Source organism: Ooceraea biroi, chromosome 9 (genome assembly GCF_003672135.1).
Source record: "Ooceraea biroi isolate clonal line C1 chromosome 9, Obir_v5.4, whole genome shotgun sequence".
NCBI lineage: Eukaryota > Metazoa > Arthropoda > Insecta > Hymenoptera > Formicidae > Ooceraea > Ooceraea biroi.
Window position 1 is genome coordinate 15,086,942 of NC_039514.1, and position 26,197 is coordinate 15,113,138.

Consider the following 26,197-nt stretch of genomic DNA (forward strand, 5'->3'; position numbering starts at 1 on the left):
ATACCATCTTCAAAATTAATAATATATCCTAAAAATAATGAATTTTATCAAAAAACTTGTATTAAAAAAACATATCCACTTACAGTTTATAATTATAATCATTTATTACTTAATTTCCATCGATATTTTAATTTTCTTCTTTTTTGATAATAAAATCCTGAAGTTTTAACATTTTGAGTACTTTACAATATTCATGACAAAATTACATAAAATCAATCTATCTGATAATATAAAAATAATTATTTTCATTAATTATTTTCATTAAGCACAGGTTTATAATAAGTGAATAAGTGACTACTTAGACTATTGACAAACATAAACCGAATTCTGTTTGGCCACACAATTACCAACTTCATTTACCGATTCAATTTGCAACTATTTTGCAAAAAATGCTTCCATATTATTGTAGAATAATATAAATCGGTGTAGCACAAAATATATAAATAATAAGTTCAATTTTTAGACTTTATTTAGATTACTTTCATAATCACCGGTACATATTTTTGTTTCAGTATTGTTTTCTACTTTTACACTATTCGTTGAATAATTTATGGCAATTAATATCTTCAAATTTGAATATTTTGTTGTCAAGTTTAAATATTTAAAATATTTTACTATTGTTTATTATTAAACATGTATTCATCTTATATTTGAATTTACCGCATTTATGCGAATAGCTTGTGAAAGTGACGGATAGTGTTCACTGCGTTTGCGTACCAACTATCGAGTTTTATCTGCGCGCACGTGGACATTGCCATCGGCATTTTGATAATTTCTTAGAAATCGTATAAACAACTATATCTTCAGAGCAATGTTGTTAACAAAAAAACACGTACACACACACAACGGTAGAGCCTTGCATATCTTACTTTGAATACAGGAAATGTTTTGGAAAAATATACGCAACGTTATATGAATCTGTTAGAATCATATTTACTTATATAAGTGTTTTACGCAATAACGGTGGATTCCGCAAATTTAATGATACAAATTATGTTATTAGAAAGAAAATAATGCAATAAATTTTGCGTTCTTATAAATATTGAATGAGCATATGTACTGATAAATTGATGTAATATTAAATTAAGAATTTAAATTTTGTTAAACAAATCCAATCAAAACACAGACTTTCCGGTCAATGCATTAGTTACATATTAAGTGTACGTGTACATGAATACATCCAACTCTGAAAATGCAATTACACAAAAGATTTATTCACGTGATGATACATTGTACGCAGTACAAGTTAGAAAAATTTGGTTTACGTTGCGATGCGGTTGCAAATTAACTATTTGAAAACATGGACACACGACGATTTTATAAATTATTAGAAAATTTATAAATAAAAATTTATAATTTATAAATTAGAAAATGCGGGGCTCACGCGAAATAATATAACGCAAACAATCGAATTTGGTGAAGGTGGAGGGGGGGCAGCTAGGTAGAGGTAAAAAATTTGGCGGCTTAATAATAGACTGCCAATAGCGAAACAAAGTTTTCGACGAATCCTTAAGGACTTGGTACGGTCTTGGGCCAATACTGCTTAGTTGCAGCATGGAGTGGTAGGGGGCTACGAGTCGCACGGCTCCTGATTGGTGGATCGCGTAGGAAGGACTGTGCGTCTGTCCAGCATCGCGTCCCTTGGCGATGGGGATAAACCGTGGTGAACGATGGTACGTGTTAGAGTCCCTCACAGTTCACAGTCGTTGTCAAACCGCTTGTGAGACAAGCTGCTTTCGAGTGAAGAGAATTCGTTGTGTTTTCGGAACATCGGTTCTACTATCGTTTTAGTAAGCAACACGGTCTCGCGTAGTGCGTCGTAGGTGCTACCTCGTTGTGAGTTCAACCCGCCGCATTAGTACATGCGTAGACGTGAGAGAATATCTCATCCACGTGAGCTTTTGCACGTTTAGCAAGTCGCTCAGGGTATTGTCGTTTTTTTTAAATTTTTTTTAATACGCGTCTAAATAAGACACTCGGTATAGACACGCTTCTCGGAGGCAAACTCTCGGTCGGCACGCTCGGCACTTTTCGGCGCGCGCCCGAACATACCCGATCGTCGCGCCGTCGTCAGAGCAGCAGCAGCAGAGCTTCGCTTCCTGCGATCTCGCGCGGCGAGGCGAGGCGAGGCAAGGCCTCAGCAGCTAAAAATTGTACAGTTTTCGCGCGTGACAGACGCCCGATCGTGTAGCCGGCCACCGTGCATCCTCGTGCTTCTTCTGGAAAGTAAGCGAGCCGCGCGCTGCTCGTCGCGAGTGAGGAGTTTTCCGTCGCGGGAGTGAGCGACACACGAAGAGGGAGACGACGCCGGTCGAGCCTTAAATATCGATTTTGGCATGGACAAACTGTGATACTCCTATCCACTACGGCCAATCTGTTTCGCCACCTATACCTGCGCACGTAAGACTGCGAGTGTGCACACGGCGACGGAGAGTATTGTGATTGTCAATTGCTGCCAGACATTGCATCCTTTAGGTAAGGTATTGAATTCGCGTTTTCGGACACAACGAACAGTGTGCATGTAGAACGAGCGCGATTGCCGCTCTCTCTAACGTGACTCGTTGAAAATGTCGATTGCGCGCAACCACGTGTGTGTTTGGTATCTTTCCCGTGAAGCAAGATCGTAGTCGTTGCGAAGTCGTGAGGGCGAGTTCTACCGAATTGTGGGAAAGATCAGCCGCGCTTAATGCTGTACGGGAAGGGACACGCGGTGAGACTTTTTAGCCATCGAGGACGGCGAAGATTCATAACCGTCGGTTGTACGAATGAATAAAGCATGTCGCCACCATGGCGCGCCATTGCCAACTGATAAGTTGACGACGGGCGCGAAGATGTGTTGTTGTATTGGTTAAGTACGGCGGACCAGCACCGCGCAGTAGTTTAGGAAATTCGTTAGCAGGTTACGAGCGAAAGACGAAAATCGACGCTACATCGTCTGTCTGCACGAAGATCACGAAGAGATACATCGTCAGCCAGAAGGAGATACGTCCGTCACCGAGGTCGTGATCCGCAATGTCGCGAATTCGTTTCGTCGCGTTTACCGTTACATAAATGCATTCTTATTGAATCTCGTCGACAGCGAACGAGTTTTTCGGTGGTCACCATCGATCCACCGTCTCAGTACCGAAAGAGAGAGAGTGCATATAAAGTCGTGCACGAGGAAGTCGACCGCAATAGCGTACGGTTGCTGCTGTATCAGGAAGAATGGCGAGATATAGCGTTTCGAAGGATGGCGCAGTGGGTGTCGCCCTTGGTGTAGGACCTATGCATTGTCTGCTGCCGCACTGTGGCGGTCCCCATCATCATCACCTCTCGGCCTCGCATCCCCAGAATCCGCAGCCGAATCACCATGTGCATCCTGCCCATCAACCGCCACCACCGCCGTCGCCGAGTCCCCATCTCAATCAACTAACGCATCCACAACTTACCGTCAACATTAATCATCTCACTGGCCATCATCACCACCATCATCAACAGCAGCAACAGCAGCAGCAACCTCAGCAAACACAGCATCAGCAAATTCCACCTCAGTATCGAATCACAAATGCCAGTAAGTAGAAGAAAGAAAAAGAGAGAGAGAGAGAGAGAAAAGAGAGAGAGAATACGCGGTAATGCCACCCGAGTGCGAGAGATCTGTGGCAGGAAATTTATTTTCAAAACATACCTTCGATATTGATATTTCGATCTCGAGAACAAATTCAGTCGATGTATAACGTTGCATCGCGATAATCGTGAGTTTTTTTAATCATTTTCAACACAAAATTATTAAGCAGCAGACACACAGAAAATATTTTTCATCGATTTCATCGTCAATTTATGTACATTCGTTAATAATGTTATCATTTTGGCGGATGTATAGTGCAGTCAGTAGAGAGACGCTGTTGGGTGTGCGCCAAACAGCTGACCGAACATCAGTAAAAGATTGTGATTGTGATGATGCATATTCTTTTTACTCTTTCGATTATTTTGAATGATTCGTAATCATTTTCTTTGAGAACTATGATTGAAATATGTTACCCGTGTTAAAAATATTATAAAGATATTTTATGATGATGAAGACTCCAATATTTCATTAAATTTGAATATCTAAATATTTTGAAGACGGAATATCTTAAATTGCACGAATTTTTTTTATTCTAGATCGATAGAAGTACAATCGCGGATTTTAAAGGATCGTTTTATTGTAAAAATATCGGATTAATGTATTTTAGGAGTTTCCATGTCGCGTACCGTGAGAGAACAGCTTTGGTTACGCCGAACACGTTTTCAATGTTGGATTGTGCGTACTTGCACATCGTTGATAATGCCAATGCCTTGAATGATGATATTGTAGCGCACAGCACGAGGCGTTTGAATTCTCAAACATTTGAAAACGCTTCTTTTTCTCTACGCAATAATCAAGCTTTTTTAAAAATCTACATTGCATTTTAACCCATTTGTATTCCTTGTTTTTCTTTTGCAACGTATCTAGTTTCTTGATTTAGCTCGATTTCTTATCGCGACTGCATGCTGTCGGACTCGCGCAACGATAATCGTGCAGATACCGATGTTGACTTGCTCCATCATGGACATTCAAACCCGTGACCGATGGAAGCACAGTTCTATACCTTCTGCTTATTGCCTTGGTTCTTTTTTACTTTCGATATTTAGTTGCTGGAGGATCCCCGTCCTCGGGCTTGTTCTGTGGATTGTGTCACAATTTCGGGAGAGATCGCGCTTGAGTCTTATCGCCGCGATCGTTGAACTTTTGTAGCGATGTCGTGTTGAGCGGTGCGTCCCATGTACGGATATCGAATGTCCGTGCGTGTGCGCAATCACAGAGTGGAATGATGCGAGCGCGTTATTTTCGAGCGCACTGAGGGTAGTTAATCTGACCCGGTGACCTATCTGTCAGGAGTCGAATCGTTTGTGTCTATTTGTGGACGCACGGGTGCAAGTGGGCTTGCGTCGCGTTTCTCTCTCTCTCTCTTTTTGTCTTTTCCTCTCTATTCTCTCTCTTCGTTTCCACGAGGTTGAACATGGTGTTACCGTCATTGTTGTTACCGCCATTAAAACGATGACATAATGCAAAATCCGAGCATCTTTGATAGCTTCTCTCTAGATATGTTTGTTTGTACTTCGAGTTTTGGATTAGCTGTTTTCCTAGGAGATGCCATTTCTTGCCAGATGCCAGATATTTAGAAGTCATTAGAAATAATTATTTTTAAAGCTTGTTATATTTAATTTCCTTTGTGCACTTTTCTTTCTTGGGACAATCTATTGGGAGTGTGTGGATTGTACGTTTGCAGAATTTCGAATTATTTTCATGAAGGAGAAATGTGGAACGTGCTGATAATTTTACCATATGTATGAAATCGAGAACCGAAGTTTTTTGTCAGATATTTCTCTAAATTCGCGAATATCGATATATCGGGTAACTTGCTATTTAGGTTAGTTCTTAGCGCCCCTGGACGGCGCTTTAGACAATTCACGATATAGGTCAATCGATAAAACGCTTTCCACCTTGTACCGCCACTAAGGTACGTTCGATCATTTCCTTTCGCGCGATGCGTCTCGTTTCATCTCCCCTTTCATCCTCCCTTGTCTAGACGGCGTTAATTTATAATCCATTGCTTTGAGATAAAATTAGGATGTAAATAAAAAAGGTGCTTAAATAAATCTAGTTATTTTGAAGCCCGCAGTATGAGTGGCGTGCGTTGTTGACAGTTAACATTCTTGAACAGTATAAAATGGGCAATATTTAACAGAGATTTAATTTCATACACACTTGTAAAGTTACGTTAAAATTTCTCTCGTACGTTTTAATCGCAACAAAATCGGGGAGTTAAAAAAAACTCTGAAAAATAAAAAAATTGAGAGAAAATAGATATTGATCGAAAAGAATTGATAATGACCAATGTTGACAATTTTAGAGCAGAAACAATAAAACTATATAAAATATAGTTAATATTTTAAAGCGGATAATTATGCGTAAATATATCATATTAATTGTGAAAAAAATCTTTACGAGACGAATTTCCACTTCGTGCACGTCTGAAATACATAATTGCTCGCTAACGCGCAATAAAAAATTTTATCGTTCACTTTTATTGCGTTATCACGTTTGCAAGAACCAGTGGATAATCAGTGCAGTCGGTATGATAGCGTTAAGCGATGGAGAGGGATTAGTCTGCTCGACGTGATCCTGTTACAAGTATTACGACGGATAAGCATTTCTACGACTGTCTTGTTCCACCGATAATATCGATGCAACGCGCCACGTGGCTTCGCTAGTGTTGAGGTTAACCCTAACCTAACCCTAACCTAACCTAACCCCCTTCGCTTCTCCTGCTACCGTTCAAGCCATCGTTCTCTCGCGCAGTAGCGTAGCGCTTCCAATCGACGCATTTGGAGCACGTTCATTAAGTCACTCGTATCAAAGCTGATTCGGAAATGCACCACAAGCATGGCGCATTGTTCAGCGCTAAAAGAATCAGAATCACAGTAGGTGGGGTATGAAAGATAGAGAGCTGCATACGTCATTCTCCACCGGAAATGACGTATAGAGTTCAGGTGCGGCTCACGCTGCATTCGGGATCGCGTTCTCTAGGTCATTTTCTTCCTCGATTGTAATTTCGCATCTTTGTCAAGTTGGCGCAGTGTGTTTTTGTTGGCGCGGTTCTTGACTCGTGACCTTGTTGAAAAGAAATCCAACGAAAAAGACGTAGATTTTGCATCGCTTGAGAAGTTTATCATCTTTTTATCTCTTCAAAACAACATAAGTTTCCACTAACGTTTTTCTTTTAAATTATTCACATTGAATAAAAGCACGGCAAAAGTTAAGACAAAAAGCGCGTTCTTCATATAACATTTGGACATGTCGCAGCGTTGATACGTTGTTGCGTATCTGATTAATTATCTTTGGTTGATGAAGTCGTCACGCGTATTGTGTATGGAGAAAAATGTGGAGCGTGCGTTGCAGTGTGGCGCGCACGCTCTGGATGTCGCTCCTGTACGGTCACGAATCAATGCTGTCACAGAAGCACAGATAGCAGCACTGCGCCCCGGCCCCTGCCCACATGTGCAAAGATGGCCGTCCGCGAGGTCGGCCCATCGTTACGTTCGCTCACGTTCGAATTTCGCTGTCACGTCAACGTAGTGCCTTCATAACGATATTGTCGTGCGGAATCGTCGAGTGTGTACCGCTTACGAGGAGAGCTCGCGAAGCGACTTTGCGTAACGATCCAACAACGGTGAGCAATTATTCGAAGAGCAATCCATATTTTTCCCTGACTCGTGGACGGGTGTCCCCTCGTGTCTATTCGTTTCACTCCTCCTCCCTTCACTTATTCGTTTAACGCGAAAGCGAGAAATATCAGTCGCTCAAGTGATGAGTAGCTTCTGCGTCGCGAATCATGACGAGCCGAAGTTGCCGTCATCACGGGGACGCGATTACTAGCACGTGAACAACGATCTCGGGGTGAATAAAATTCTTGGTGTGTTCCTATAGAAAACGTTGACGTCAACGTGTCGTGAATATTTCGTCGATTAGTACTTGCTTTGAATAGTCACTAATTACTTCCACAAAGAAGCTATGGGATGGTGAAAGCGCTGAGGAAATGGACGTTATCGAATATGATATATCAGAATTCCTACTTATCTATGCTTTTTATGAACATCGCGATTAATATTGCTTCATGTCTCATTAATTTATCAAGATATGTCTCTACTCAATTTTCTTTTTTTTTCTTTTCTGTTTTCCTAATTTCTTTATTTTTTCGAATGTGTTATCAATAGTGAACATTAACACTAGATTTACCAAGAGGGTTAAAATGATTTGTTTGACATTTTGTTATAATGATTAGTCATTTTTATTACATCTTATTTCCCATTTTTGTTAAGTACAACAAAAAATATATACAAATATAACTTTTTTTTAACTTGTTCTTTTGGAAACCAAGTCATTTTGATCCCTCCGATAGAAATAGGTATATATAAATCGTTGGTAGTTTTAGTTGGTAGTTTTAAACATTTCCTCTTTAATCACAACTTGAGCATATTTTTTTAGATAAAAAAATTGCCTCAGTTTTTTATGTACTGCTTGTAAATTATAATAAAATGTATAAGTAGCATAGTCTTTGAAATGCTTTGGACTTGTGAAGAATGCTTTTGATTAAATGTACTGCATAAGCTTTTATCTTTGTATGGTGTGTAATATATGTATGTGAATATATCTCTTATTTTTTTTATTGCTTTTTCGTTATTTTTCTTTATTTTTTATACTTATTTTACTTTTATTTAATTTACTTATTGTTGTATTTTTTCTTGAACTAGATAATATGCATTCTCGTAGAGTATGTTCTTTGTAGCTGTGTTGCTATATTCTTTTTGCACTTGAAGTGAAATTAGTATATGATAATTATAAAGAAAGAGGAAAAAAGAAAAATAAGAGATAATACAAAAAATGCAATTAGAGAGAACAGATTCAAAATTTTTCATAAATTTCTATGTATTTAGTTTAAGATTTTTGAGAAAGAAATATGTAATTGCACTTTTCTGTATTTCAAAAAATATAAAATCTTAAGTAAGGTTGTTATAAATTATTTTCAGTTTTATTACCTAACTGTTTTTATATATATATTTTGTATATATGTTATTTGTCTTTTGGCTACATCTGTAAGATACATTATTATCATAAATGAGTAATATTAATTATGGAAAAAGAGTATTGCGTAATAAATACATGTACTTGTATTTCTTTATATTGTGTAATATACAATGTAATATATATAAGTACATGGAACATGTATGAAATTTTATATTTTATCATAAATATGGCAATGTCCTTGCGAGTTGCAATTTTACGTGCATGTTTATTGTGCTATAAAGATTTCGACAATGCAAATGCAGATATCAAGTCTTGTGTACTTTGGATAGTGAACAAAAATATAATGGTTCATGAATTTTGTTCTAGGGTCGGAGTTTCATGTACCTGGACAAAATTACGGTGCCCAACCAGGGGGCCAGGTGGGTGGGGGAGCTGGTAACGTAGGAGTGCCTGCTGGTAGAGGGCCGCCGTCACTTGGTGGTATACAGACGATAGGACAATCCACTGCAGGCATACCGCCAGGAGGTCCCGCTGGAGGACAAGCACCTTCACAAGTCCCGACGCCTGGTGTTCAATCGCAACCGCCACAGGGCCCAGCGCCCACCACAACACCCCCTGTGCACACACCATCGTCACAAGAAATGGGGAAACAAGCTCATCTGCAGACGCAGCCGCCGTCTCTGCCTCAGGTTTACGTGCAGACGCAAAATAGACCAACATCTCAAGTACGTGTTCGTTACATATTTTTCCAAGTACAATATTTGCTTATTAAGATATAAATATGCGCGTATAAACAGCTTTTTAACACTGATTTAAAGATTTCCGAAAACATAATCTATGTCTCATGTTTATAATTTTTTCAATTTAATTCTGAGCTGCTGGACAAAAAGTACAAGTATATAACTACGTATACTTATAAGTACAACGTAAACGTGTGTGTGTGTGTATATATATATGTATGTATGTATGTATGTATGTATGTATGTATGTATATAAAAAGAATATGTTGAAATAAGTTTGCGTTAATCGTTGGTATTTTTTATTATCTGCGCAGGGTTACTATCAGACGGGTCCAAGGCCACAACAGCCTAGAGGAATTAGTCACAGAGGTGGTCAAGGTACCAGTGGGACACCAGTAGTTGGGATGGCCGGAGTAGGAGGTGGTGGGCAACCACCTGCCATATATCCACACCCAGCCGGCTTACCGGTACAAGCAGCAGGAGCAATGTATGTTCAAGGTCAGGTACATGGGCTACATACTGGACCACATCAGCAGTCTGTTTACCCGATGAACAATCAAATACCGATTCACCAGGTAATTATGTATCTTATAGTGATTTTACATTTTTCTGCATTTAACACACTAAACCTATACCACGCCGCGTAGTTAAGAACACTTGGAAATTCATGATCAGTTAGTTGAATGAAAATGTAACGAAGCCTTTTGTTTTTCTTGTACTTTCAGTTCTCTGGTCCGCCTCAAAGACACCAACCACATCAAAATCAAACAGCATTTTATCAGACAACGTTTCAATCGTCACTCATAGCAGCACAGCCAAATGTGTTCGGATATACTCACGGGCCGCCGCAGCATGGCTGTGAGTTGTATTACGACCCACGTGCGCGCAATTCACATCACTACAACGTAAATTATCTTGAACCGACATATTTTTCTCCAGATTATTATACAGCGTCAAACACGATGGGTTTGACCAGAACGAATGCAAGTGCCGTCAGCGGTGGAGCGCAACATGTTCCAGGACCGCTGGCCGGTACCCAAGGTGCTCCAGTTGTACCACAAGGTACACTTCAGCCACCTACTCAGCAAGCGCAATCCTTGCCCCCAATGGGCATCCCATTGTCTCAAGCAGGTAAGTTTCTATCAAATTGATATAATGTAGATTAAGTCTCACTATTTTTCATACTTCATTCCGGAATAAAAAATAGTAACTAAAAGAGTAAGCATCATATTTATACATATATATATATGCTTGAAGTAAGCGTCATTTTTATACATATATATATATATATATATGCTTGAAGTAAGCGTCATTTTTATTTACATGTTATCGTACGAGTGTCATAGAAAGCTAGCTTACCATAGAAAACGTGCCTTTACAATTGAGATTGAAACCTGTGTTCTTGTTCTTTTATTAAAGACGTATACTCGGGACACAATGGTGGTGTAACCACGACTAACAACACCATCAGATCGAGAAAACCGAGAGGACAAAATGCCATTTTGGACATTGTGAATCCGCTAACGGGGAAGAATATAAGCGATGAAATTTATAAAGATAACGAAACTACGCAGAGTGGTGAATCCAGTAATCGCGGGACGCCACAGCCACAGGTGAGTTGAAACGTCGAAATGTATAATTAACAATTGACTGAGAGAGTTCAGCTCTTTGATCTTTGTAAATAATTAATTAAATTAAATATAATTAATATAATTAAATTAATTAAATAATAAGATATATATATATATATATCATACAAAGTTACATTCGTTGTGTCGTTGCTCGTGCAACTCTCTAGTCAATTGTTCATACTTGTATCTGCATACCTATACGAGCCATGTCCTCTGGCGAATTGAACGATAATGATAATAACAAGTCGTTGAAATATATCTAAATATTCGAACGGACGGAACAAAACGATTGATGATTGATGTAAGAAGAGCGGTATAAAAAAAAACAAAGCTCGATATCGTGACTCGATATCGACAAGATCGCGAATTATTTTCTTTTCTTTTTCTCGAATTTGTAACGACGGCTCGCGTCTTGTGATGAGGATTTAATGGCTGTAGGATGACAGATGTATCAAATATTGAAACATTTATTTCGTTCGTGTATATGCTTTTGTTTTGATTTCTCTCGCCCTATGATTTGAGTTTGGAACCAAGTTTTTAGTTGTCAAGCGTAATGTTGGAATGTGCAGCACGTGACCCTGTCTATCACGCAGATTTGGTGATTGTTACAGAATAATGGTGCGGAGGTGATAGCCGATTTTGCGGCCCGCGTAGCGAAGGCCGCCACCGAGGAGTCCAACTCGGTATCCGAAACAACAACCAACACGCCTCAAGCAACGACGCAAATGCTATCAAGTACCCAAACCAATTTAACGAAGGACACGAACAGTCAGTGTAACACTGAACCTCCCACGCCTACGCGAAATATAGCCGACGCCGGCAATATCGTATCTACGATAAATAGTCAATCGTTAGATACTTCTAGTAACACGGCGCAGGTAACCGACTCCGTCGCGACGAAAACGGAGTCGAAAACATTGCAATTCCCGGTGAAGGAATTCCAGCCTAGAAGTGAAGTAAAGAACGTGACGATCGAAGAATCACTGAGCGTTCCTCCGGTGGTACCGGTCGCGAACAAGGAATCCGTTCCCGTGCAGCTCACCGCGACCACCACCACCACCGAAACAACTAAGACTGTAACGGCCGAAAGCGAGCCTGAGGCCGCCGGTGCTGCTACTGGAGTTGCAACTTCAGCCGGAACCGGATCCGCGACCACCGAGGCGCCTACCAAGAGCGTAAACGCCTCGTCGAATATGATACAAACGCCAATCACGCCGTACTGGAGTAACATTACCCAGGAACACATGAAACCGTCCGCCACTGCCACGAGTGCTAATTCTGTTCCTGTCAGGGAACCGTTTCCTAATTTGTCTGCCAAGACTACCGCCGCTTCGTCGAACTCGCCGCCGAGAAGGAAATCTAACGCTACCGAACTGCCTTCGAATACCAAAGAGCAAAAGGAGAGGAAAACCCGCGAGAAGAGCCTCGGCTCCAGAGGTACCACTCCTACGCCCGTTTATTCCAGTCAGGACCACCACCATCATCAAAAGGCAAACGGTGATGCGACCGGCGAGAAATCCGAAACGGAGGTGCTTCCTAGAAACGAGATTCAGCAAAAACCATCCGATGGTGAGTACAATATTTTCATTTACCTCCGAACGATTAAATTTTCACGTAATTCGACGTCGCGTCGTGGTGGAACGAATTTTTCGGGTTGCTCGAAGTAATCCCTTTAATTAATATTTCCTTTTGCATTGTCATTTAACAAATAACTGAATATCGAATTATTTAAATCACGCGCAATATGGAAATTATATTCGAGTGTGATCGATGCGTCGTTTGTCTTGCATCTGCATCGCTAACTGTAATTCGAAAAGGAAAGATGAGGTAAAGCGCCAATTCTAAGCCACGCGCCCATTCACCACGCTTGGGTTACGCCCATGCGAGTACAGCCTTGAACGAGTTTACTCAAGGATATCGTTGAATTGCCCTCTCTCTTTTCTTCTCTCTTTTACTTTAGGAGCTTAGAAATTCAGTCGGCATGCGTTATCCATCTCTGCGACTGGCGTTATCGATCACAGCGAAATAATAGAATGTAATAATGGAATAATATTATTCATTAGAAACGAATGCGTTCCAAGTCGACGTTCAGCAAGATTGCACTTCCCTTTTTTAATGTTCGTATGAACTTTGCACACACGAGATAAACGTAATTTCTAGATAAGCGCGATTTTCGGTAAGCCTCGAGTGAAGTGCGTCTTGAATCGAGCAATTGCTCCGATTGCTGTTGGCATTTTATTAACTGGTATCATTGATACACTAGAACGTCGGTCGCGGTTAGCAGCGCGCCGATAACAATTATTAATGCGATGTTGTAAGCCACTCGGTTGGTTACAGCAGTTATTTTTGCGATAATTTATAGTCGCTTTAAAATCGTCATGAAATTCATGTAATCCATTCAAACACGTTACGTCAAACCGTCGTGTGCACTTGCACGCACGAATGCATACGCATACACGTACACGCACACGCTTCTACGCATGTGTGCGTCGTAAAATATTTTTACGCTGGATCGGTGAATCTCCGCGCTTTTCCAGAAGAGGGCACCCCGTTCTGAACTCTAACCCGATGCAACTTAACCTAACGAAAGCCACGAGGAGATAGGACTCACGAGTTGTGCGAGTGAACGCTGTTATAGTTTTCGTTCTTCTATTTTGTAGTGTTAATTCTCTCTTTTTTTTCGCTGAGAATTAATTCGGTACAACGGAGAAAATTCGATGAATTCGCGTTTGCTTTTCCAATTTGACAGCGCAACGCGAAACGCCGCCGACAAATTTTTCGAATTCATCGCGTTTGAATCAAATCGAATTCGCGAATATCCCATTTGTTTCTACATTGAGAATTGCACGAATAGCTCGTGAAAAACTCGTGTAACAATTTACAAATAGCCAGCTGCTCTTGCTTTATCTGACGAATCACGATCGTGAATGAAAGTTGCATTGACGTCATCAATGAAATTCTTTCGGTTACCAAGCTTTCGTAAAGTATTAAAATGATATTGTAATCGTTTATAAATTGTTTTCTGCTTTATAATTTGTGATGTATTGTGCCGCGAAATGAAGAAAATTAAGGGTGAGATATAACTTTTCATAATATTTTATATTATCTTATCTCTACATACATATATACATGCATATTTTCTGTGAATTCCTAGTCCATAAAAACACTTTTATCTCGGTCATTAAAAGAATGTTTAATCAATTCGATTTCCTAATGCTCAAGAATTTAACGTACTGTTTCGCAACTTTTATGAAACGTGTTGAATTTTTATGCATGATTTAATTAGTGCAAGTATTCACAACTCTTTAATCATTTCTTCTATCCTAAACGCATCGTATTAACTCTAGTTTTGTATAATTCTCGTGCATAGCTTCTTTTCGGCCATCTTCCCTTCTTTTTTCCCTTTTCTATGGGTTTTGTCCACCTCGTTGGAAGAATGCGCCTTTTATCTTTCATCTTTATCCAACACCTTAGTCTCGAGTCGTGTAGAATTTGAAAAATTGCAACAAACTTTTGCGTTGTCGCGTTCATAAGCAATGAAAGTCTCTACGCTGGTCGGGATTGTAGGTACGAAAAAAATTTGTGATTTATTCATTTCTCTGCCGTGATCGGAACGTATGGCAGAACTTGAGTATGCGAACCGAGACAAGACAAGACAAGCGGAGCCGAACCAAGGCAGACGGTGACGCGATTGCGCGAAAATGGCCGACGTGTAGCCGAGGATGAACGAAGCGAACTTAAACCGGTGACTAGTATTGGAAAGGGGGAAGGGAGCGTACTCGTCGCATCGGCGGTCTCCGTCGTCGTCAAGAATCGAGGGTCCTCAGTAGCTAGCACGTGCTGCGCTAGCCGGCCGTATTTTATTCCGCTCTCTTCTCCTCAGTTCTCTTCCCCTTTTCTTTTTTTTTATTTCTTTGGTTCGTTTTTTTTTATCTTTTAATTAACGCCCCGGGAATCGCTCCAACTTCGCCCCGATCGCCTCGTTACCTTTAATCCCGCTTCTTCTTTTCCCACGTGCATTTTACAGCACATACGCGCGCGTGTGTACACGTGTATAGTTTATACGTTTTTTATATTACCGCTCATACATGTAACGAATACGCTTATTACATCGTTACTTTCATCGTATTACAGTCTGTGTTACAGTTTACGTATTATTAGGGTTCCGCGATAATTGTACATAACTTTGTTTTATTTAACTGTGACGAGCGCCCTATACACGCATCGTTCATTTTCCTCTCCTCCGCCATTCCGACTCGCACTGCCCTTGAAGAGTACTCCTTGCACTTTACATTTTTTTTTCTTCGTTCCCCTCGCGCGTAATCTCTCGAATAATGAATTTCGAGTTGGTGAAAAGTTGGTATCGCCCGATCGAATACGTGAAACCGCGGGTGGCATTTCGGGAGTGAAAGTTGCGCAGGACCGACTTGGATTAAAATGTACGTATGTATCTTTCTCTTTTGGTTATTTCATCCGTTTCGGAGCACTTGCGAGGCGACGAAAAATGTCGGCATTTCAACGGCAACGTGGTTGCCGACATCTTGTAATCGGTGAGGCGAAACCAGCCGAGTCGAACCGAAGTGCTTGCGCGCGCGCGCTCGTTTACTTTTATACCTATCTTATTCGTTTCATTAGAGTTGTAAATTACATGCACGATCATACGTGGCAGTCCGATAATATCTCGCGCTCGCAAACACAGGCGTCGGAATCTTGCAATGTGCCGTTCAAATATGGTTACCGAAATCCGGCTGCCACGTGCACGCGAGACTACAAAATCGAACTTGAGGCGGTTCGCGATTTCCCGCACTTTTGTGCGCTCACTCGCGAACGTTTTTTTATAAAATTCGGAATTTGTCGCGTCTCGATTTAAAGACTTTTGGTCTGCCTTGGCGGTCTCCAATGTTCGATGGAAGTTTTCAACACGTGGCTTCATTCTTCGACCACGTTGGAGAATCACCATGTGCTCTACTAACGTACAAAATGCTTGGATCGCTTTTAGTTCTCGATTATCATCCGTTTCTTGCTGATTCTAATACGTACATGCCAGATTGTACGCGAGATACATATTTATACGCGATTAGCAATAGTATCCGAGATGTTACACTGCCTACGCGGTGATGTGTGGCCATCTTGTGAATGATCGAAGAAGAACGCAAGCACCATATTGGTTCAGGCTCAGGTTTGTCCTCGGTGAATCTGGTCTTCGCGTTACCACCTTTCAATTCGATCGAAGTCGACGGCTCCGCACATTCGAAATCTCTTATTCCAATTGCGCGATATATTAAATTAACCAGCTAAAATCCCCTGGATTCTGTTCAACAATGAGAAACTAAATTTAATCCTTTAGCGCCGATAAGAACAATTTTATAATTTTGTTATATTATTTATTATAATATTTTATTACTATAATTTATTATTTAAGATTATTTTTCGAGGTACTTATAAACGGAGTAAAGTTTCTATTCTTTCTATGTCGTGCTGAAAATCATCAAAAAAAAAACAGTAATGCAGCGCAGAGGGAATCGAATCGATACTTCCTGCGGGACACTGACGAACACGCGTCAGAGCTCGTCTAGTTTAGCTTGGAAACGACCGACTTAAAAAGTGCAACATCACCGCCTAAAACGTGTGCGTGCTGCCATCCTGTAAGTCCGCTCGCAGGCCGGGGTCACGGCCGTGCGGTAACGCAGACTTGTGAGCGCGCGCAGTTAGGACCTCGACTAACGCCATTTTCATGAGAACACGCGCCGCGTGTGCACCGAAAAAAATATCACATGACTTTCGACGTTGCGCCGGTGCGATGTACGTAACCTTGAGTCACGTCCGTCATCCGGCGATTCAGTGAAAGTCTTCCGCAACTTGGAAAAACTATCATTAGTTCGTGCAAAATGCGGATTTAATAAATATTAAGAAGATCTGTCAGGAATAATGAGTCGATGTTAGATATAGGCTCATATTAGACTAGCTTTATTAGCAAGTCATGTCTAATTCGTTAATGATCTCAATTTTTCATTTGACATATATGTTTGTAATTATCGATGTAGTGAGTTAAATAATTTCATGGTTACATGATGTAACATTCTGGTGGCACAGAAATTTGGAGCAGAAATAAAGAGAAACGAATGTTAGGTTCCAAGTTTTAAAAAAGAGATTAGCTTTTACGATGCTTACATTATATTTAGAATTCTTATCAATGTTTGTATTTTTGTACATTGAATCTATAAGTAAAAAATGAATATTTGATGTGTTTATTCAAAAAGACTATATCGATTTTCGGTAAAATAGGTGAGGGAATCAAAATAGTTATCCTAAAGTGGATTCGATGACACTAATAATAGGTATTATAATAGTCAACGGTTTGCTAAAATGTCGAGTTCGAAGAATACAAAACGTTATCTGTATTTGCATATGTTCTTACAATTACACAATTACATTACAGCTATACTGAGAATCTACCATGTTTATTATCTACTAACAAGCGGGTTTTACAAAATAATAAATCATGAAAATTACAAAGAGACAAGAACGATCAATGAATTGATTCTTTCAATTTGCGGATACAGAACTGAAAATATTTGAGTCATTAAAAAGCAGAAATTTTGAGGAAAACACATTTTTGTTATCGTCTCTTGTATCGAGAAATTGGAAAAATCTGTACTTTGAAGATATACATCGATTATATATCGATATATTATATCAGTGGTCTGACATTAATAACTAATATGAACGCATTCTTCAATAAATAACGTGTTTTTGTAATAACAAAATAATTTTCCATTTATTGTAGACACATGTAAGTCTAGCTTACGATTTTCTGAAAACTGTACATATATTATACATAACTTATACTTGTAATGTTGCTAAATATCATAATTGTTATGCAGGTAGCGAATTGTTTTTCTGACAAGAAAAATATTACAATATTGTTACAACCGGTTTACTTATAGCTACGAGAAAAGTAGGAGGAACAAATCGGATTTACATTTTATAATGATAATTATACTCTCGAAAACGCGTGTACCAACACACGCTAAACGTCCTAGGGTATAGATACGGGAAGGACATATAAAAAAATAAAAAATACGCGCGAAATTCGTCTTCCCTCGACGCACAAACGTTCCTGTGCTATCGAAGCTATCTAATTATATCGTCTCCGTCGAAATTCGCAGTGTCGCACGTCATCGGGTCCCGCGATTGTACTATTCAGCGGCGATCGTGATTTTTATTCTTCGTCGCGAGATTGAATTTGTCTTCTCTCTCTCTCTCTCTTGGGTCTCATCTCGACCTGCTTTTGCAAAATGTGTCTCAACCTACTTTCATACGTTGAGAATCGAATCCAAGAGCGGCACTTAACGCGACAGCGGTTCAGTGAACGTATCGCGCACGTCGATTAATCAGCCGATCCTTCGACGACTAATCAGAGACCCAGAAAACACCGTCGACCGAGCAACTGATCGAGAAACTTTTCGGGACGTTCTGCCGGATTGGATCGAAATTGCGAGAATCCGCGTATCCGGCCGAGTGACGAATAAATAAATCGCGCGCACGCGAACGGATATAGGAATGTCTTCGGGCGATCGTGCTTTTCGGGCATGCTTTTGGGTTAGGTTGCGAGCCGTCGAAATCGTGCTCTACTGCGCCTGCTCCGGTGCGAAGAGAACTAATTTAAGAAATCCAATGTGTCGTGCCTGTCGTGGTTTGCGCCAGTTCACAAGTTAAAATAGATGCGTGAAAGTCGTCGTCGGGTGCCGCGGTTAGCCAGGCACAGGGCCCCCGGAGGGTTTTCCGAAGTGTCTTTCAGTCGGGGACAATCGTTTGTCGTCGACGTTCTCGTATCGCGAAGCAATTCCTGCCCGGATTTCAGCGGACTCGACTCGCGAGTTACTCACCACGAGTCATTGTTCTCGGACCGCGCGATTCTCGGACCGCGAAAAACTGATCCGCGAGTCGTCGTCGTCGTCGTCGAATCGTTTCTACGCTGACGTTGTCTCGGTTGTTCTTCTCGATTGTTGGAAATGCGTTCCTCTGCGTCGCATCTACACCACGTTTGGCAGGGGATTTGGCAGATTTATAAATAAGTACTGAATCAGTGCCGTGCGCGCGCGGATCGACGCGACGACAGAAACTCGAGCCGTCCGTAACGTGCGAGTGCACGTGCGGACACATGCATGAACATGGGCGACCGAGGGACGAATGGCGGCGGTCGTGCCAGCAGCAGCACGAGATCCAAAAGTCGTAATCGACGAGGATCTCGGGATCACGGTACGAGAGATGCATCTCGCGATTGTCACGCGAATTCAGCGAGATATTTCTTCATTACAAAGCAGAGAGAAGTAACCTGGCGGCTTGAGCAAGCGCGTGCGTTATTTCTTCGTGAGTCTGATGCCGACTCGGTCGATGTGTTGTAAGATTATACGTATGCAGGATTAGATATAGATCGTGATCGAATATGCAACTTCGCGTAGGACGCGTGTGACACAAAGCGCGATGCGCGTTTAAATCGGGAAATGAGGCGACGGAGATGGTACCGCGAACGATGCAAAGCGCGAAGCTAATGAAAAATAAGGATGTAGCTAGTAAGAAAACATTTAATAAAACAATAAGAGAGCAATTGGTGAAAAATGAACAAATAGTTTCTAAAAACTAAAAATAGGTGAAAGGTAGCATGCGCTTTTGAGTTAAAAACGACGGAATAAATATCTTGTTTTTTACGAGAGAATGATGCCGAGTAAAGTAGTGGTCCGAAATTTCTTGATGCACAATATAAATTTTCTCTTGCTCAATTTGACATCTCGACGTGCTTTGAATCTATTTTTTTTTTAAATTACCTGCTACGCCCTTATCTGCTGTTATTATTTTTATGCATTATGCATTTCTTTCTTGTTTTAGGTAAAGCTATGCAAAAGCAGAAGAGTAAGAATAAACTAAAACCGCGCGATCTGAACCGTAAAGGCGCGGAGAAAGAAGGTACCGACATGGATGCTTTTAATGTAAACCCAACGGCGCCAACGGCGAAAACGGCTGAAATCAAACCAGACAACAAAGAGCAGCTCAGCTTTGCTGTCAAAGACGCCAACAAAGAAACTGGCAGAGATACCAATAAAGAAACGAAAGAGAAAGAATCTCTGCCCGCCCTTCCAAAAACGGAGAAACACGCACCCGCTGACGTAACTAAAGAAAGCAGTCCTGTGCAAGCTGTTTTCGTTGATAACAAATTATCAACTAAAGAGGCGGTAAAAGAACCTTCTCCTAAGATCGAGGACACTGCCAAGTCGCCTGTGGTTAACACGCAGACAAGGACAGTGATCCCTAATGACGTTGTCGACCACGCGAAAGTGAACGAAGAGATCCTGGCGATGTTCACGCAACACAATGAAAAGATCTTCCAGTTGCGTCGCGGGTCCAACGACGAAAAAGCGTCGTCGGTAACGGCAACGATTACCGAGAAGAATACCGAAAGTGAGACGTGTACCTCAAGTAATAACGCATCAACCGACACTGTCGCCGCCACCACTACGACAACTACCGCCGCCACGCTTAAACCACCATCGCTCAAATATACTTACAAGGAGGATCAGTGGAGTCCCATAAACATGGGCGGCAAGAAGATCTACGACAGAGACTTCTTGATGAAGTTGCAATATGATCCTAATAGTAAGATTAAGCCGGTGAATCTGCCGAATCTCCAGGTTATTCTAAAGGACAATGTTAAGGTAATTTTTATTGTTACTCGATTAATATAAAATATATTATACTTGCTCATATAAATACTTTTATCATTTTCCTTTCTCTTTTTATTTACACGTGTGTTTACAACTTTTACAGAATACGAATGAAGTCATGGATTTAAGGTTCAAGGATGCAAACATCACTAGACACGACGCGTTGATGCCCGGATTCGCGAAGACGAGTATGAACGCCCGGCTGGTAAGTTGATCGAAAACAAAAAAAATAGACGTATACGTCGTGGAGCGAAAGAGCAGAAAGAGAATGATGCGGAGTAAAGTAGTGGTCCGAAGTTTCCTGATGGACAAAATATATTTTCTGACTCTTGCTCTTTATAGGATTATCATTGAACTTCAAGCTTGATGCTACAAAATGTGTGTATCGTTTTACAGGCACCAACGAGTCGTAAGAGCGATCGAGGCGGCAAACCAAATAAGCCAACCAAGGGTCCAGTCATCTCGCTGTCTCTCAGTGAGGATGTAAAGTTGAGAGAAACGGAGAACGCTTGGAAACCAGCGAGGTTAAAGCATAATAATCTCACTGAGGATCAAGAGGAGACACTATTCGTCAACAAAGCGGTGCGGAGTATACTGAATAAGCTCACTCCACAAAAATTCACGACTCTGGTGGGGCAAGTGCGACGTTTAAAGATTAATACGCCAGAGCGTCTGCAAGGAGTCATCAATCTCGTCTTCGAGAAAGCCGTCGACGAGCCCAGTTTCTCCGTGGAGTACGCGTTGTTGTGTAAGGAATTGGCCATGATGGAGGTTGTAGAATCCGATAGTCAAGACAGCCCCGTCAGCTTTAAGAAGCTCATTATCACGCGTTGTCAAAAGGAATTTGAGAAAAATCCCATTGACGATGTCGCGAGAACCAGAAAACTCAAGGAGATAGAAGAATGCACGGATAATGTAAGCATATCACACATTTTGCTGTCTCTCATACTCTTGTAAACCTCGACAGGACATTTTGCCTTTAATAAATCGTTTTTCTTGCATTTCTTTATTAGGAAAAGAAAAAGGAGTTGCAATTGGCTTTCGAAGAGGAGGAACGTCGAATACGTGTAAAATCCGTAGGAAATATTCGGTGAGAAAATCTCGGCGACTAAATAGTTTAAACAGTTTTACGTATCTTATATATTCTGTAATGTTATTTATGCTCATCTTATTCTTTGCACAGATTTATTGGTGAATTGTACAAGCAACAAATGTTGACTACCAAGATCATGCATCGCTGCATCCGACATTTATTGGATCAGAATGATGAGGACAACCTGGAGTGTTTGTGCAAGTTGTTAACGACAATTGGCAAGGACTTGGAATTCAAAGGATCCGTTGAGGTAAAGCCTATAAAAAAAGAATTATGCTGCCTTCTTTGCTCGAAGATGTCTGATCGGAAGCACTCGTTCCATTATGATGTACATACATAATATAATCCATTTTTCTCTTTATTTTCTCTTTAGGAAATGCAAGAATACTTCAACAGGATGCAGGAAATTGTCTCCCGAAAGAATCACAGCAAAATTAGTTCCAGAATCCGTTTCATGCTCCAAGATGTCATAGATCTAAGAGCGAATAAGTGGATCCCGAGGAGGAATGAAAATAATCCCAAGACGATAGACCAAATTCAGAAAGAAGCAGAATCTGAGAGGCTCGACATGCAACTGAACAGCGCTCCCCTGAATACGCCTCGTAAAGATGACCGCAACAGTGATAGAAAAAGAAATCGTAAGTTTCTTTTTTGCATTTATGCAGATAACGCATTATACAATGCGTTGCGTTACGATGATCATTACGACGTCAGTTGTTGTCAAGAATGATTCAAGACATTTAATATTAATTAAATCTCTTCTAGGTGGTGGACTATGTGGTCCTACTGACGATGGTTGGAGTCAACCAGTAGGAAGAGTGAGACCCACGACATATTCGGTAGAAACGGCGAAGTTGAAAAATAAACCGGTTAGTAGTCTGAATCTTTTTTTCATTGCAAATGTCCTATCTTTTAATTCTTTATTACCCAAGTACACCGTTTGTTTGCGTGATACATGAAATGATGATAACCCAATATATTGTCCAGACTAGAGTTTCTGATGCTCATAAAATGTGATTTAATATTATATTCTGATAATTCGTGAATCGTATGTGTTAAAATTGTCATTGTTCAGTCATTATTTTGTTTCTTATTAAATGTTTTTTTTTTGTTGATAGCCACCAATGGACGATATGCAACTTGGTAATAGGGCGTCTTACTTGTGGAGAGCTACCACTCCATCCAACAATTCCAAGACAATAAGTTCGAATAAGTTTGCATGCTTAGAGAATATGTCGAATTTCGAAAATCAGGACAGAAGAATGCCATCGTTACCGCTCTCCGGGTAAGATTGTGATTTTTCTTTTCAAATAACATTGTCAAATAACAGCGGTGTCTTTTTTTTTTACGTTTTCTTGTGTGACATATTATACATGATGATAACCCAATATATTGTCCAGACTAGAGTTTCTGATGCTCATAAAATATGATTTGACATTATATTCTGATAATTCGTGAATCTTGTGTGTTGACATTGTTATTTTTTTAAATAAAACAACTGTTTATATTACCGTCTTTTATTTTAGATCGAGATCGACAGGTCCAAGGGAATGTGGTCGTGACTACAAATCTTCCTATGGTACGTTTTTACACACACACAGATACAAAATTACTTTGAATATAACAACAGGTTATTAAAAAAATTCTTGGAATACGTTATTCTGAAGAGGAACGTATCTTTTTACAGACAGTAGGAGTTCTCGTAATGGTCATCAGTTGAGCAGTGCGTCGTCGAGTAGAGAAAGTTCGTTGTTGAATAGCTCGCAGAGTCGGAACGTGTCGATGCCTCCGCTTCTAATGAAATCCGCCTCGCAATCCGGAGCGATTAACCATAAACCTCCGATGTCGGAGCAAGAATTCACCAAGACTTTCAACAGCGTATTAAAAGACTTCTTCTCGGAACCGATCGTTGAAGTGAGTTTCCTAAAACTTATAAAGTGATTTATATTGTTTGCGTTCCAGCGAGACGCCAGTCATTGCGATAGGGTCAATTGCACGCTCCTTAGATCCATCTTCGATTCCATTAGGAGATGCTTGAGTCATTGGCGTGCGATAATATGCAATACCTTCTCTTTGGTTTTTCGTGAAATCAACGTGATGACGTTATTCACATTGCTCAGAGAGAGGACATGAAAATTGTAACAATGAATTCTGTTGCAGTTGTTTCGTAAACAAACTTCTAAATTCGAACGTATTTCCCTGTTTTTGCAGAACACTGGACTAGACGTTCAACAAAAGTTCGATAATACAACCTTCGGCAAGTTCATGCGAGAATGCATTAATCACGTTCTCGAGAAATCGCCTAACGACAGGAATCACATGTCGAAGTTGTTGTCCCACTTACTGAAACAAAATATCGTACCTGTGCAATCGTTTAAGAATGGGTGAGTCACATTCTCTTCGTTTATATAGAGTAAATTAATAAAACAGTTTATCTTGCTTGCATGTTTCGTAATTAATGATGATATTTTCAACAACTAGAGGAAAGATATGTGAGATATCTTTGTGTTGTTTAGCCAAAAGGATTCTGACCTGTTATTTACATAAATTCAAATGTCAAAATTTTATTATAGACTTGTTGTAAATATAAGGGAATTCTCTGTTTCAGTCTTGGAGAAGTATTGGAGGACGTCGACGATTTGGTTATCGATATACCAAAAATCTGGACGTATCTAGCGGAAATAGTGTGTAAGTATGCTTTCCTTAATGCAAAATATACTAGAAATGGAAGAAAAAAACTTCACTTTTATGATGAAAATCATATCTTACGCCATAGAAACATGCCGTGCGGGTTGCTTATTGCTCAACAGGACTGAAGAGAGATATAATAACTTATTTGTGCTACTGAAATTTATATATATATATACATATGTGATATTTGATTTTGCAGCGCATTCGATAGCGGACGAAGCTATCGCATTATCCGAAATGGAGAGTATATTTATAAGTTTAAGGAGTCAAGGCTCCGTCGGCAAGTTTATCGGTGAACTTCTGACGCAAGCAGTTTGTATTAAAGGAGAAGAATGGATTAGCAAGAAATGGAACCAAAGCGGACTTCAATTGAGTAATTTAATTGACCCGGAACGAGAAGATATCGAAAAAATCACCAGGGAATATGTAAGAATCTTTTTCCCGCATACATAACCGCTTCCACATGTAAAAACATATAATCTTTGTATTTTTTAAGCTTTTTTTCTTTTTTTTTCCTAATGTAGAAATTCCAAAAAATCTAGTTTATTTTATTGTATTATATTAACTTGGATATTACTTATTATTTATCGCGCATACATATATGCTTGTACATAATGTATATACAATCTTTGTATTTTTATGCAGAGTATAGCATTTAATTTATGAAATATTGCCCTATGCGATATTAGATATACGATATTAGGTGCGTTTACTTACTGTCCTACATTTTTTAGAGTTTGGAGTTCCTAACTGGTGATTGTAAACGTGCCAAACGCCCCGCTACTACCATGGAAGTGAACCAACCGAATCAACCAGGTCCATCGGGACTGTCGAGTCAAATCCCGAAACAGCGAATTCAAGATCATCTCCAAAGGCTCATGAAAGAAAATACTTCTTTCGACGAAATTTGTAATTGGATTGCTGTAAGTATATATGTATACTTCAAAAGTTGACACGCCGCAGGCATGCAGGCATGCACATATATTGTATACAGCCGTAAGTATTATTTGAGCATCTTCTATAATCAATTTATTTATTTACTTCAGACAAATGTTGGAGATAAATATAAAGAACCTACTTTTATAAGGGAGCTAATGACTGCCATTCTAGAAACCACGATGGGTATGTATATTCAACAATTTTAGCCTTTCGCGCTGTTGATCATTACTACCAGTTTTATTTTCCGGATTGAAGCCGCGTGTTTTTTGTTCCGACGTTTCGTGAATATTTCAATCTACTTTATCAGTAGATTTATCAGACACTGCATGTACATTTCCATCATTTTTTTCGAAATATTTACGAATCAATTAGCGTATTTTTCATGATTGAATGATGATACCTTTTATTTATAGTAAAGATACGTATGAAAGATATGTATTTTTGTGTTAATCTAGCCAAAAGGATACTGATGCAACATCTGTAAAGACAATCGGCGTGAAATGTTTTTGAAGAACCCCAATAGAGTTTCTAATTCGTCTTGTTTTCTGTTTGTAGAACAACATCATGATACCTGGAAATTAAATGTAGAGGCCTTTGGAAATTTGCAAACGTTACTTCAACGGTTCATCGATGCGAGTGAGGTCTTGGAATTGCAGTGTCTTTACGCGATTCAATTGTACATGAATAAAATTGAATTCCCATCCGGTGAGTGTAAAAACAGGAATAAATTGATATTAACGTCAATTTATATTACATTTAGCATTTTGTTTTTTACGTAATTGCAATAAAATAAA

The 26,197-nt window shown here is 40.0% G+C and overlaps 1 protein-coding gene across 3 annotated transcripts in view; it reads left to right on the forward strand.

Annotated features, from left to right (window-relative positions):
• Positions 1–26,197, forward strand: part of LOC105276065 (eukaryotic translation initiation factor 4 gamma 3) — a 39,720-nt gene that overhangs the window by 11,589 nt on the left and 1,934 nt on the right. For 2 of the 3 annotated variants that reach the window (XM_011333400.3, XM_011333401.3), the window contains exons 2-23: positions 8,954–9,312; positions 9,642–9,902; positions 10,053–10,185; positions 10,267–10,458; positions 10,747–10,940; positions 11,570–12,527; positions 19,848–20,671; positions 20,784–20,885; positions 21,077–21,595; positions 21,694–21,770; positions 21,864–22,023; positions 22,147–22,411; positions 22,539–22,642; positions 22,892–23,058; positions 23,300–23,352; positions 23,461–23,687; positions 23,985–24,157; positions 24,382–24,461; positions 24,664–24,890; positions 25,199–25,387; positions 25,511–25,586; positions 25,959–26,108. In XM_011333400.3, coding sequence (XP_011331702.1) covers positions 8,954–9,312; positions 9,642–9,902; positions 10,053–10,185; positions 10,267–10,458; positions 10,747–10,940; positions 11,570–12,527; positions 19,848–20,671; positions 20,784–20,885; positions 21,077–21,595; positions 21,694–21,770; positions 21,864–22,023; positions 22,147–22,411; positions 22,539–22,642; positions 22,892–23,058; positions 23,300–23,352; positions 23,461–23,687; positions 23,985–24,157; positions 24,382–24,461; positions 24,664–24,890; positions 25,199–25,387; positions 25,511–25,586; positions 25,959–26,108 — 5,490 coding nt within the window. Of the gene's footprint in view, positions 1–1,547; positions 3,551–8,953; positions 9,313–9,641; positions 9,903–10,052; positions 10,186–10,266; positions 10,459–10,746; positions 10,941–11,569; positions 12,528–19,847; positions 20,672–20,783; positions 20,886–21,076; positions 21,596–21,693; positions 21,771–21,863; positions 22,024–22,146; positions 22,412–22,538; positions 22,643–22,891; positions 23,059–23,299; positions 23,353–23,460; positions 23,688–23,984; positions 24,158–24,381; positions 24,462–24,663; positions 24,891–25,198; positions 25,388–25,510; positions 25,587–25,958; positions 26,109–26,197 lie in introns of those variants that run through there. The other variant, XM_011333398.3, reaches the window with a different exon arrangement.